Source organism: Rousettus aegyptiacus, unplaced genomic scaffold, assembly GCF_014176215.1.
Source record: "Rousettus aegyptiacus isolate mRouAeg1 unplaced genomic scaffold, mRouAeg1.p scaffold_m13_p_2, whole genome shotgun sequence".
Classification (NCBI taxonomy): Eukaryota; Metazoa; Chordata; class Mammalia; order Chiroptera; family Pteropodidae; genus Rousettus; species Rousettus aegyptiacus.
In genome coordinates, this window is record NW_023416295.1 from 138,167,159 (window position 1) to 138,179,589 (window position 12,431).

Below are 12,431 nucleotides of genomic sequence, written 5' to 3' on the forward strand. Positions count from 1 at the left end.
TGGCCTTTTGAAAAGCTATAAATGTGCGTCAGATAATTACATTTCTTTTCATGAGATGACTACAATACTTTAAGAAAATTACTTAGGAGCTTATTGTGCTCCAAGGCAGCAAAAGTAACTTCCTCAAACTACCTAAAAACAAGTCTGCTACTGTTTAAACATTAGCTGCTGGTGTCTCTAAATCATTATGCTTCAGATAAATAACCTCTGCCACACAAACTATTGAGTGACATGTAGAAATGCAATATCTAATCATTCTTCTCATTAAAGTCACAAAAACTCCTAACAATTTTATTTTCAGTTCAATTAGGTATCAGAATGCCCCCTGCTGGACACTTTGTAATATAGCCCCCCAAAAAATAAATCTTGGAGTACATTTAAAATTTGATACAAAAAATAAATGTTAGAAACAAAGCCTATTATTTTATAAATGAGAAATCCTGATGTAATATTTAAGAAAGTAATCTTAGCAATATTAAAATAAGTAAACATAAATCATTTTTTCCAACTGAAGTTCTTTCATAAAAGCACTAAAACATTTTTTATTCTTGAAAAAACATTTTCCTCTGAATAGAAGAACCCACAAAAATGTTATCCAAACAAAATAGAAAATACATTTTATCTAAAAATTAATGCCAGAACTTCTTAATGAGGGTACAATATTTAAGACAGTAGCTAAGAAAATTCTTATGAGATTATAAAATGTATTTGATATTATTTGATATTGCTTTCTGTCCAAAAATCTTGAAAAAGAACATTTTGCTAAAAGTACATATGAAATAAATTTTTATCCATAAATAGCATATCACAATATAATGAATAATAACCATTAGAACGATACAATAAATGTATATTTTCTAAAAAAAAATGTATATGAAAGTTACTAAAAAAACCTACGTAAACTTAAATGCATAAATATTAAAATGTTTTAAAACAAACAATAAATATATCCTTCCAATATTTCACCTTGTGTTAAGGTACACGTTCTCATTCCTTATTATGTTAATGAAATTCCGAACATTAAGTGATATGCTAAATCTCAGGCAGAGTTTTTAGAATATCAGTTGTTCTTAAGGATTTCCTGCCCTCTAGTGGTATCTGCCTTAATATTTTCACTGCACTTTTCAACTATACAAAGATACATCACTTCCACATTTACATTTTGAAATTATATCACACTGTATGGCAGCATCTATTTTTTCTTCCATTACAGGTTCACTCTCTGTTTGTACGCATGCTTCACATTTTATAACCTGTAGTATGCAGTTATTACTGGTTTTATTCTGTAATATGTGTGTTGAATTACACGGAGACTGTGCAAGCTCATCAGTATTATTTTTCATTGAGAACTTGGGAAAACTCTTTTGTTTATGGATTTCTACACTGTTTTCAATAATCCTATTATGTGGAAGCTTTGTCATTCTTTCTAAATAAAAATTATTAGTTGTTTCTTCAGTTTTGGTGGGTCTCCTATTTGAATCTTCAATTTGCTGCAACATTTGATCTTCATCTTCAGATGGCTAAAAGAAATTTGTAATTTTACTATGAATAATCTTTAAATTAAAAAAAAATCATTCAATCACTTCGAAGTGTAAATTCTTAAAATTCACATTACAAAAAAACTTCAAAATACAGAAGAGATTGGTAATTGTAAATCAACCTGAATTTTTGGCTGTTAAAAATCAAGGAGTTTATGAACTTTTAAAATAGCAATAATAATAATCTTTGTATTAAAAATACAAGAATTACAGAGGGAAGTGGAAGAACACAGGGAGATAAGGGTAAGGGGAATCAAATATTTGGTAACAGAAGGAAATTTAACTTTGAGTGGTGAACACGCAATGCAATATACATATGACATACTACTAAATTGTACACTTGAACCTATTTGATTTTATTAACCAATGTCACCCCAGTAATTTTAATTAAAAAATAAATAATAATAATTAAAAAGTCATGGTAGTACTAAAACAAAAAAATACAAGTTTAAAAAGGAGAAATTGTATTGCTTATTAGCATCCATAATCATAAGCTACATCATCTCCCTACCCATTCACAAGGAGGTAATGATATACAACATTCTTCAACCGTTTTTAAAAAGAGTGAAGTAATAACTCTGAAGAAACCAGCTAACACATGAAACTGGTTCTTCTATTCACTCACTGATTTAAAAATATATCTATTATACTTTTAATGGGCCCAGTCTCATAAAAGATATAACTTAAGGAGAGTTACCAGCTAACAGGGAAATCAAATAGCCAAAAGAAAAGTTAGTAGCAATAAATACCACAAATGTTGCATAAAAAGTCAAATTTTAAGAACTTTTAACAAGACTAGATTTCAATTTACTAATTAGAAATCTCTCAACCTCATGGAAAATTTATCTTTTAAATATTAAACTAACTAAAATATTCTTTTTATGAAAATCTTATATAAAAGTATTGATTAGTCAAGCTAAGAAAAAAGTAATGTTAACATAAAAATCCTAAAATGAGCTATAGGCCTCAGGTGATTGGCACTGAAATAGAAAATGTAAGCCTAAGAAATAGCATTGAGACTGTCTAGGCACAAATTAGAGAAAACAAGCTCGATATATTTATTTACTCAAGAAATAAATATTTATCTATATCTGCAATGTAAATGAAACATACATGATTTCTACCCTCTTACAGCACACATTCTCATGGGTGGAAATGACAACCAAATAATCACACACATGTACATATAATTACAAACTGAGAAATACATTATAAATAACAAGTATGAAGCACTTTGAGAGCATAACTGAGGGGCATAATTTAGATCGAGGAGTCAAGGGGGCGCTTTCAGAAGAAGTGACATATTCAAGCTAAGACCTATAGGACAAATAAAGAGCAAAGTAAAGGAGACAAGATACATAAATGCCTTGAAACAGAAAAGAGACTAATGAGCTAAATAAAGTGAAATGACAGTATCTGTGGACTGTGGTGAGACGGAGAATGCTAGGATTTGGAAGTGTTGCCAAGGCTAGAACATATATTGTCTAACAGCCATTGTAAGTAGTTTAAATTCCAAAATAAATGAGATCCACTGAATAAAGAAAATGACATGATTCAAATTTTGAAAAGACACAATGACTGCTAACTGGGGGGTGGAGGGGAGGGGATTGTGGTAAGAGCAGAATTAGAGAGATCTCTTAAGAAATCACCACAATAGTTCAAGAACAAGATTATGGTAACTTAGACTAGGGTACCGACACCAGAAGTTGAAAGTAGATAAATATGCAATTTATTGTAGAGGAAGAATTGACTGGATAAAATGATGAATAAGTGTAGTTAAGGAAAGCAGATGAGACAGAAAGAAAAGACAATGTTAACTAGTAGTTTTCTGGTGTGAGCAACTGGGCGAACAAAAAAGTACCTACCAATATGAGAACCATCAGAAAAATTGATTTTGGGAAAAGATCTGGGGGCATTCAGTTTGAGGTATGAAAATAAGATTTCTGAGAAATATCCAAGAAGAAATATGAGCTAAAGTCAAAGTTGAGCACTAGTATTGACCATATGAGTATACAACTTCATCTAGAGCTTGAAGTGTAAGTTGAGAGTCCTGTAGCAAACCCTGAACATTACATTTAAATAGAGGGATAGGTGGAAGAGAAGTGAGCAAATGCATGAAGTAGCATTCAGGGACGTATGAAGGAAACCAAGATAATGTGTTGTCACAAAAACAGAGCAGAAAATGTTTCCAAAAAAAAAAAAAAAAAAGAATCATTTCTACCAACATTAGGAATTCTCATAAAAACTGAAAAGTGTCACTGGTGATCTTCATTTACTAATAAGAGCAGTTTGAACAGTGATCTAGAGACAAAGGGCAGATGAAATGAACATGGAAAAATGGAGAATTCCATTTAAACATGTGATTTAAGATAAATGCAGCATTCCCACTCAGAAAATAACATACCACTCCAATTTTTCAGATTACAATCTACAATAACATTTCATAGTTTTCTTCATATAAGCCTTCAGATTTTGTAAATGTATTCTTGGTTGTTTTAGGTTTTCAATTATTGTGACTGGATTCTTTGTAAAACCCTTTTAAAAGAAACACAACTTTATCATCCAGTACACACATACACACACACACAAGTGGCTTTTGTAAATAACTATGAACACATTCATCATCTTTATAAATGTGAATGAATGATGCTTATTTGCATTTCTTTTACATTCTTCTTACATGGTTAATATTTTTCACATTTTGTTTATATTTATCTACACTATTGGCTCAAGAATTTTTTCAGAATATAAACTATGAGAAATACAAATAATTCTAAATTAGTAGTGCATATATTAACAAGCCAAAAAGATGGGGGAGGGAGAACCATAACTTACCATTTCTGAACTAGAACTGAAACAACTATCTGTTGGCCTTGGAGAGTAACTGGCAGACTGACTACTCTGTGAAGAATCAAGATCTGAAAATAAAAGTTTAATTTATGAAGAATGGTATTTATTAATACTCTACAAAATATATACATAAACAGAAGATATTTGCTGGTAAAATTAACTACAGAGCATTTTAAAGAGTGCCAAAACTATTTAACATTTTGGATACTTGGCAGCTTATATTTCTGACAGGATATTATGGGTTTATTCTACACTTAAAAGAGTTGTATCGAAAATAAGGTACATAAAGAAACATAAGAGAACAGAGAAAACTGAATTAATTTTTCCATCATATGACCCATTTATGAATAAATAAAGTGTCAACTTGCAGGAAGCAGGTATAAATCGAGTTTATTAAATACCAAGGCACCAGATATTTGCTAATGTAGTAAATGAAGCTTCAGTGTACAATCTAAACCATAGGGAAAAAATTGATTCAAAGCATCCAGAATGATATTCTTTTATTATTTGCTTCATATGTTCTATTATGATTGGAAGTAAAGTTTAAAAATGGGCCTGAAAAGCAGTATGACTCCCTATAATGCAAACATACTATACATCAACATTAAGTTCAACCACTTCTCTCTTTGTGAAAATGGGTCTGCTATCAACAAAAGCAAAAGGTAACAGAATATGGAGCAATAGCTCAAATCAAATCACATGCCCTCCTACACACAATAAACAATGAGTACTATCTATTCATGCCTTGGTCAGGACTGATGTTCTCTGTAACAGAAACTAACCATCAGATAGCTAAGAGAGAGATTTTAGCTGAACTCAAATACCATTAGTTTATCACTCTAGAGAGAAATTTATACCCCCTTGGAGCAGGTTCTCCCTGAGAGTGGAATTTTTAATAACAATGTACTCTAAGGACATTCCCCTATAATAAGGGAAATACAGAAAACCCAGTGTCATTAGTAGGAAAGACAAGTGTACGGTGATTAGGCTTAATGGTGCAAGAAACAGTGCAGATCAAAACGTAAATGCAATTAAACACTTATTGAGTACTTACTTTATGTAAGGCATTGTACAAGTTCGTAGGGATACATGTCTATAATGTTTAAATTGTTCAGAATCATGTATCAATAAAGACATATGTTTTTTAAAAAAAATTAGTCCCCAAATTAGGTGAAACAAAGTCATAAAAAGTACAAAAGTAAGATAGCTAAGTCTGATAAGCTCTAAGGAAAGAGACCTAGTTACAGAGAAGAGTTACAGAGAAGGCACGAGTATAAAGAATATGTTTTGATAGATAAATAAGCATTTTCCAGAAAGGCAAGATGAAAAACAGTATATGAAATGGGTGTTGGAGGAGTATAAGGGCACACTTTAATGTTAAAGAAATTTCCATTTTAGATTATCTAGCAAGGCATCTAACACAGGATGGATTAAAGAAGGGTAAGACTGGATGAAAGCAGGTCAGTTGGGAGAATTACTCAATGATCTAGTTATAAAGCGATGAGGATCTTCAATAAAGCAATAAAGTGAAACTGGAATAGAGAATAGGCAAGAGATTAAAATTTCAAGAAAGCTTTCAAAGAGTCTTAATTTTTACATGTATATTTAAAACTTCTTGTGACTCAGGTTTAACATTAATACCAAAATCTGAGAAAGACTGCACACAAAGAACACATTACAACTGATACCACAGAAATTCAAAAGATCATAAGAGGCTACTATAAACAAGTATACACCAAAAAACTGGACAACCCAGAAGAAAAAATTATTATAAACATAAAATGTACCATGACTGAATCTGGAAAAAATAAATAAAAAATATGAATATACACCAATTACTAGTAAGGAGAATGAACTGGTAATAAAAAATTTCCCAAGAAAGAAAAATCCAGAGCCAAAGAGCTTCACTGGTGAATTTTACCATTTATAAAGGAATTAATATCAATCTTTCACAAACTCTTCCACAAAACTGAAGAGGAAGGAACACGTCCAAACTCATTTACTATTATTCTAGTATCAAAGCCAGTATTATTCTAATACCAAAACCAGAAAAGGATACTACTAGAAAACTACAAGCCAATATCCCTGAATACAGATTCCAAAATTCTCCATGAAATACTACCGAAGCAAATTCAGCAGCCATTGAAAGGTTCATACACCATCATCAAGTGAAATTTATCCCTCGGATGCAAAGACAGTTCAATATATGCAAATCAACAAGATACATCACATTAACAGAATGAAAGAATCATATAATCATCTCGAAAGACACAGAAAAGACATCTGACAAAACTTCTCCATTCATGACAAAAACCCTTAGCAAATTATGCAAAGAAGAAACATATTTCAACATAAAAAAGGCCATATACGGCAAGTTCACAGCTAACATCGTACTCAATGGTGAATGGCTGAAAACTTTTTCTCTGAGATTAGGAACAAGACAAGAGCGCCCACTCTCATCTCTCTTATTCAGCATAGTATTAGAAGTTCTAGCTAGCGCTATCAGGCAAGGAAAAGAAATAAAACATATCAGAATTGGGAAGGAAGAAGTAAAATTGCCTTTGTTTGCAGATGACAAGATTTAACATGTAGAAAACTTTAAAGACTCAACCAAAAATCTGGTAAATCTAATTAATGAATTCAGTAAAGTTGCAAGATAGAAAATTAACATGTAAAAACCAATAGCTTTCTATACGCTAACAAATTTTCTGAAAAGAAACTGATCCCATTTACAATTGCCTCAAAAACAAACAGAAAAACCTTTAGAAATAAATTTAACTGAAGAGGTAAAAGACTTCTATTCTGAAAACTATAAGACATTAATGAAAGAAACTGAAGATGACGCAAATTGAAGATATCCCATGTTTATGGATTGGAAGAACTAATATTTTTAAAATGTCCATACTACCAAAGCCATCCATCAATTCAACACAATCCCTATCAAGACTGCGATAGCATCGTTTTTACAGAAGTAAAAAGAAAAACTCCTAAATTTATACAGAACCACAAATGACCCTAAATAGCCAAAGAAATCCTGAGAGAGAAGAACAAAGTAGGAGGCATCACATTTCTATATTTCAAGCTATAAGAAAGCTACAGTCATCAAAAGAGTGTAATATTGGCATAAAAACAGACAAGTCGACTAATGAAACAGAATCAAGAGCTCAGAAATAAACCCAAACATATGTAGTCAACTAATACTTGTTAAGGGAGCCAAGAACACTCAATGAAGAAAAGACAGTCTTTTTAATGAATGGTGCTGAGGTAATGGAATGAAACTGGACCGTATCTTACACCACTCATTTAAATTAACACAAAATAGATTAAAGACTTAATTGTAAGACCCAAAACAAAGGAAGTTTAAAGGAAAACAAAAAAAAATCTCTTTGACATAGGTCTTGATAATAATTTTTGGATATGACATCAATAAACTTAAGTGGGATTATATCAAATTAAAAAGCTTATGCACACCAAAAGAAACCATTAACAAATTGAGAAAACAACCTGTGGAATGGGAGAAAATATTTGCAAACCATATATCTGATAAGAAGTTTATGTTTGGAATATATAAAGAACTCATAAAACTCAATGGCAAAATAAATAAATAAATAAAATATCAGTAAAGGACTCTAATAGAGATTTCTCCCAAGAAGATATAAGAAAGTCCAACAGGTACATGAAAAGATGCTCAACACACAGTGATGTTAGGGAATGTAAATTAATCACAATGAGATACCACCTCATGCTTGTTAGTATGACCATCAACAAAAAGACAAGAGGTCAATACTAGAGTGGATGTGGAGAAAAGGGTATACCCTTGTGTACGGTTGGTGGGATTGTAAATTGGTACAGCCACCATAGAAAACTGTATGGAGGTTCCTCAAAAGTTAGAAATAGAACTACTATATAATAATCCAGCAATTCCAATTCTGGTAATATATCCAAAGGAAACAAAAACACTAACTCAAAAAAAAAATCTGCATCTCCATGTTCATAGTAGCATTATTTATAATAGCTAAAACATGAAAATAACCTAAGTGTGTCCATCGATAAAGTTGTATAAAGTTGTGTATATACACACACATAAATATGTATACACAGAGAATGGAGTATTATTCCACCATAAAAAAGAAAGGAAATTCTACCATTTGTGACGACATGGGTGGACCTAGAAAGTATTATGTTACGTGTAATAAGACAATCCCACTTAGATGTGGAATTACAAAAAAAAAAAAAAATCATAGAAAAAAGATCAGACTTGTGTTACCAGTAGCAGAGGATGGGGAGAGGGGAAACTGGAGGAAGATGGTCAAAAGGTACACATTTCAGTTATAAGATAAATAAGCACTAGGCATGTTATGTTCAACATAGTAACTATAGCTAACACTGCTACATAATACACAGGAAGGTTTATTGAATAAATCCTAAGAGTTCTCATCACAAGAAGAAAATTTTTTCCTCTTTTTTCCTAAGAAAATAGATATTAGATTATCACTTATTGTGGTAATCATGTCACGATATATGTAAATTAAACCATTATGGTGTATATCTTAAATTATATAGTGATGTATGTCAATTATTTTTCAATAAAACTGAAGAAAAAAGGAAATCTTGTCAGATGCCACAACATCAATGAAATCAGAAAACATAGTATGCTAAATGATATAAGCCAGTCGCAGAAAGAAAAATATTACATGATTCCACATATGTGATACAGCTAAAATATTCAAACTCAGAGAAAAAGAGTAAAATGGTGGTTGCCAGGGACTGAGGGGAAAAGGAGGTGTATATACATACTATACTCTTGGAAATTATTGGGAGGGTGAATTTTTTTTCTGCCATTAAAAAAAAAAAAACCTCTATGAAGAAAAACTAAGTCATTTCCATTTATGCCATTAAAAAAAAAATCATTTCCATTTATGCCAAGAATTAGTTTTTTCCAAATTACTAATTCTCTCAAAATCACCTCCTAAAAAATCCTCTCGAAATAATCAACACACATGTGCTTAAGTTCAAAATCCAGAATCTTAATACAGAAATATGGAGTTGGTATACACACTAAAGTAAAAACAGAAACAACAAAAAGTACCTACAGCTAAGTCTAACAAGAGATGTGTACAACATACTTGAGGAAAATTTTAAGGTGCTTAAAGGTGTTTTAAACAACTATTAAAGATACAGAATTAGACTAAATTAATAGAAAGATATCCCTTGTTCTTAGATAGGGCTATTAACATAATTAGGGTTACATTTCACCCTAAGTTAATATATACATTTATCATTTTCCTAATAAAAATTAAGACATTTCTTAGGAGTTAGGAAAAGCTGATTTTAAAGTTTATATTATAAGAGCAGAAAACTTCGTTTTAAAAAGTACAAAGGGATGTGTAATTCTTTTAGAAATTAAACATATAATCAAAATAAAAATGCTAGTATTAGTAAATGAAAATTAGGATATTAGAATATCAAAAAAGTGCCAGACACTTTTGTCCATAAAAAAGTCAGTATAAAATTTAAAAGATCATTCAAATATAAAGTATTTGCTACACACAAGCCTATAAGCAACTAGTATCTAAGATATATAAAACATATAGAGAATACATACATATAGATATAGCATATAAAGCACTTCCCTCAAGGAGAGTCCAAATTCCTAAAAGAAACATAGGCAATAGGAATGAAAGGCATCTCACAGATGAAATACAGATGGCCAATCAACCTAATTAATAATCAGGGAAATATAAATTTACAATGAGATATAAGAATGCCAAAGATGACAAAAAACTGACCCAGTGTGAGAATGTATAAGAACTAAGACTCTTATCTGTTGCTAGTGGAAGCTTAAACTTGCATAACTACTCTGGAAAACAATTTTTCATAACTAGAAGAGGTGAAGATGTGTATATTATATGAGCTAGCCAATTCTATACCAAGAATTATATCCTAGAGGAAATTTTTATACATGTGTGCCAAGAAAAATGTCAATAATCGCCAAGGTAGCATTGTTTATCATAGCAAAATAATCAAAACCTAAATAATCATTGCCAGAAGATGCATAATCCGGAATACATTCATTTACTAGAAGGCTGTAGAGCAGTAAAGAGATAATGAAATTACTAGAGTCACAAGTTTCAATCAGATGAACCTCAACAAATATTGCTGGGTGAACAAAAAAAGCAAGTTGCAGAAAAACGGAATTTGCCTCAATTTGTAGCAAGTTCAAAACAAAGCAATGGAAAAGTCTATGCAGGATGCCCAAAAAAAATAACTTCTGAATAATTGTTATCTCTAGGGGGCAGTATAGGTAATGCAATTGAGAAGATTTTCAAAAGTACTGATTATGCATTATTTCTTAAAACTACGAAGTGAATACAAAGGCATGTTTTATTATTTGTTAAACTATGTGCATACATTATATGTACTGATCATGTATATTATATTTACAAAAAAAAAGTAATTTTCAAGAGTCAAATGCATCATTAGTATATTAGAAGTGAAATGTGAAACATACTTGCTGGGAAAAATCTAAAAACGAACACTTATAAAGTAATTGATTTCCACTTAAATGTAAATATTTTTTAAATAATAAGTTTCACTTACTGTTATACTGACAGATTTTCTTTGTAGATGTTGGTGTGCCTTTTAAAGAACACATTCCTCCTCCTTCCACCAGATTCTAGAAGGAACACAAAACTTTAACAACTCCCAAGTATACACAGTAATATCCACTTATAACTCCCTTTTAACTTCACCAATTCATCTTACAGTACTCTTCTTTCATATTATTTTAATTCAACAAAGATAATTTTAAAACCAAGGAAAAATTGCCCATGAACAGTAAATGAAATGAAATTAAAATTATTTTTGAAACACAAGCAAAAGAATAAACACTTGCTAAGAAAATAATTACTGACAAAGAAGAAAGGCTTCAGGTAATCACAGTAAAAGCAGCTGAAAAAAGACAGATACTAAAATAATTTAGAGTTTTATTGTTATTCCCTTTCTAATTTCTTAAGTTAGACAGAAGCTCATTTATTCTCAGGTTTTCTAAAATAAAAGCTTTTAGAGGCATAAAGATTCTGTAGAACACACCATTGGTTTTGATTTCTATCAATTTCTGCATAATTTGTAATTTACTTTCATTTTTTAATTTTTTTAAACCCAGAGTGTTTATTTCCAAGAAAGGGATGTTAGGCATCTTTTTTGTTGTTGCTGATTTCTAATTTAATGAATTTTTATTAGAGAATGTGGCTACGAATCAATCCTTAGATAAATCTTAGACTTTATGGCTTACTATATGGATTATGTTTACAAATATATCATGGACTTACAGAAAATACCTATTCTCTATGGTGGGACATAGAGTTTTAGATAGATAGGATAAAGAAGAAACCATGTAGCTGCAACCAAAACTGTTTCCCTTCCCTCTTATGCATCAGCTAGACTCCCTTGGAATTGGTTTGGATATGTGATTTAAGTTCAGGTCATGGGCAAAAGTGGTGTACACCACTGCCAATCCTGACCCATAAAAATTTCTTCCACAATCCTCCACTTCCTTTTCCCTTCTGCTCTCTGATATCAACTTATACTACAAACATGGAAACTACCAGTTGAAGACAGAGTCCCCACCAACTTAGGGCCCTAAATAACTTTATGCAGCAGAGCCTTTTCTCTAATACCACTATTCAATCATTTCTAAAGTCTTGGATATTCAACTTTTAAAAATTTGAGCCCCAGAATTGCAGCAGAAACACACACGCTTAAAAAGCTATAGACTACAAGGCTTGCACACATTCCTAAACCCACTTCAGATCTGTTGATAGAGGGTAATAGACAAAGATCATCCCAAAAAGAAGAAACAGAATTGTTTCAGGAATGTGCCCATCCTCCAGGACAAGCCTTCGCAATGCCTGCCCAGCAGGTTTCATAATTGGTATGGATAATTTCTCTTCCCTTTTCTGAATGGGCTTTTAATTGTATTTACACTATCCTTACCCCAATACTATATCTTTTCTTTATGTCTATCTGTTACTATCTTTTTAT

At 31.2% G+C, this 12,431-nt stretch overlaps 1 protein-coding gene across 1 annotated transcript in view; it reads right to left on the reverse strand.

Annotated features, from left to right (window-relative positions):
* Positions 1-1,060: 1,060 nt before the first annotated feature.
* Positions 1,061-12,431, reverse strand: part of CUNH12orf40 (chromosome unknown C12orf40 homolog) — a 47,693-nt gene continuing 36,322 nt past the window's right edge. The window contains 4 exon segments of the mRNA XM_016151722.2: positions 1,061-1,139; positions 1,141-1,520; positions 4,374-4,456; positions 10,989-11,064. Of these exon segments, the coding sequence (XP_016007208.2) occupies positions 1,061-1,139; positions 1,141-1,520; positions 4,374-4,456; positions 10,989-11,064 (618 nt within the window).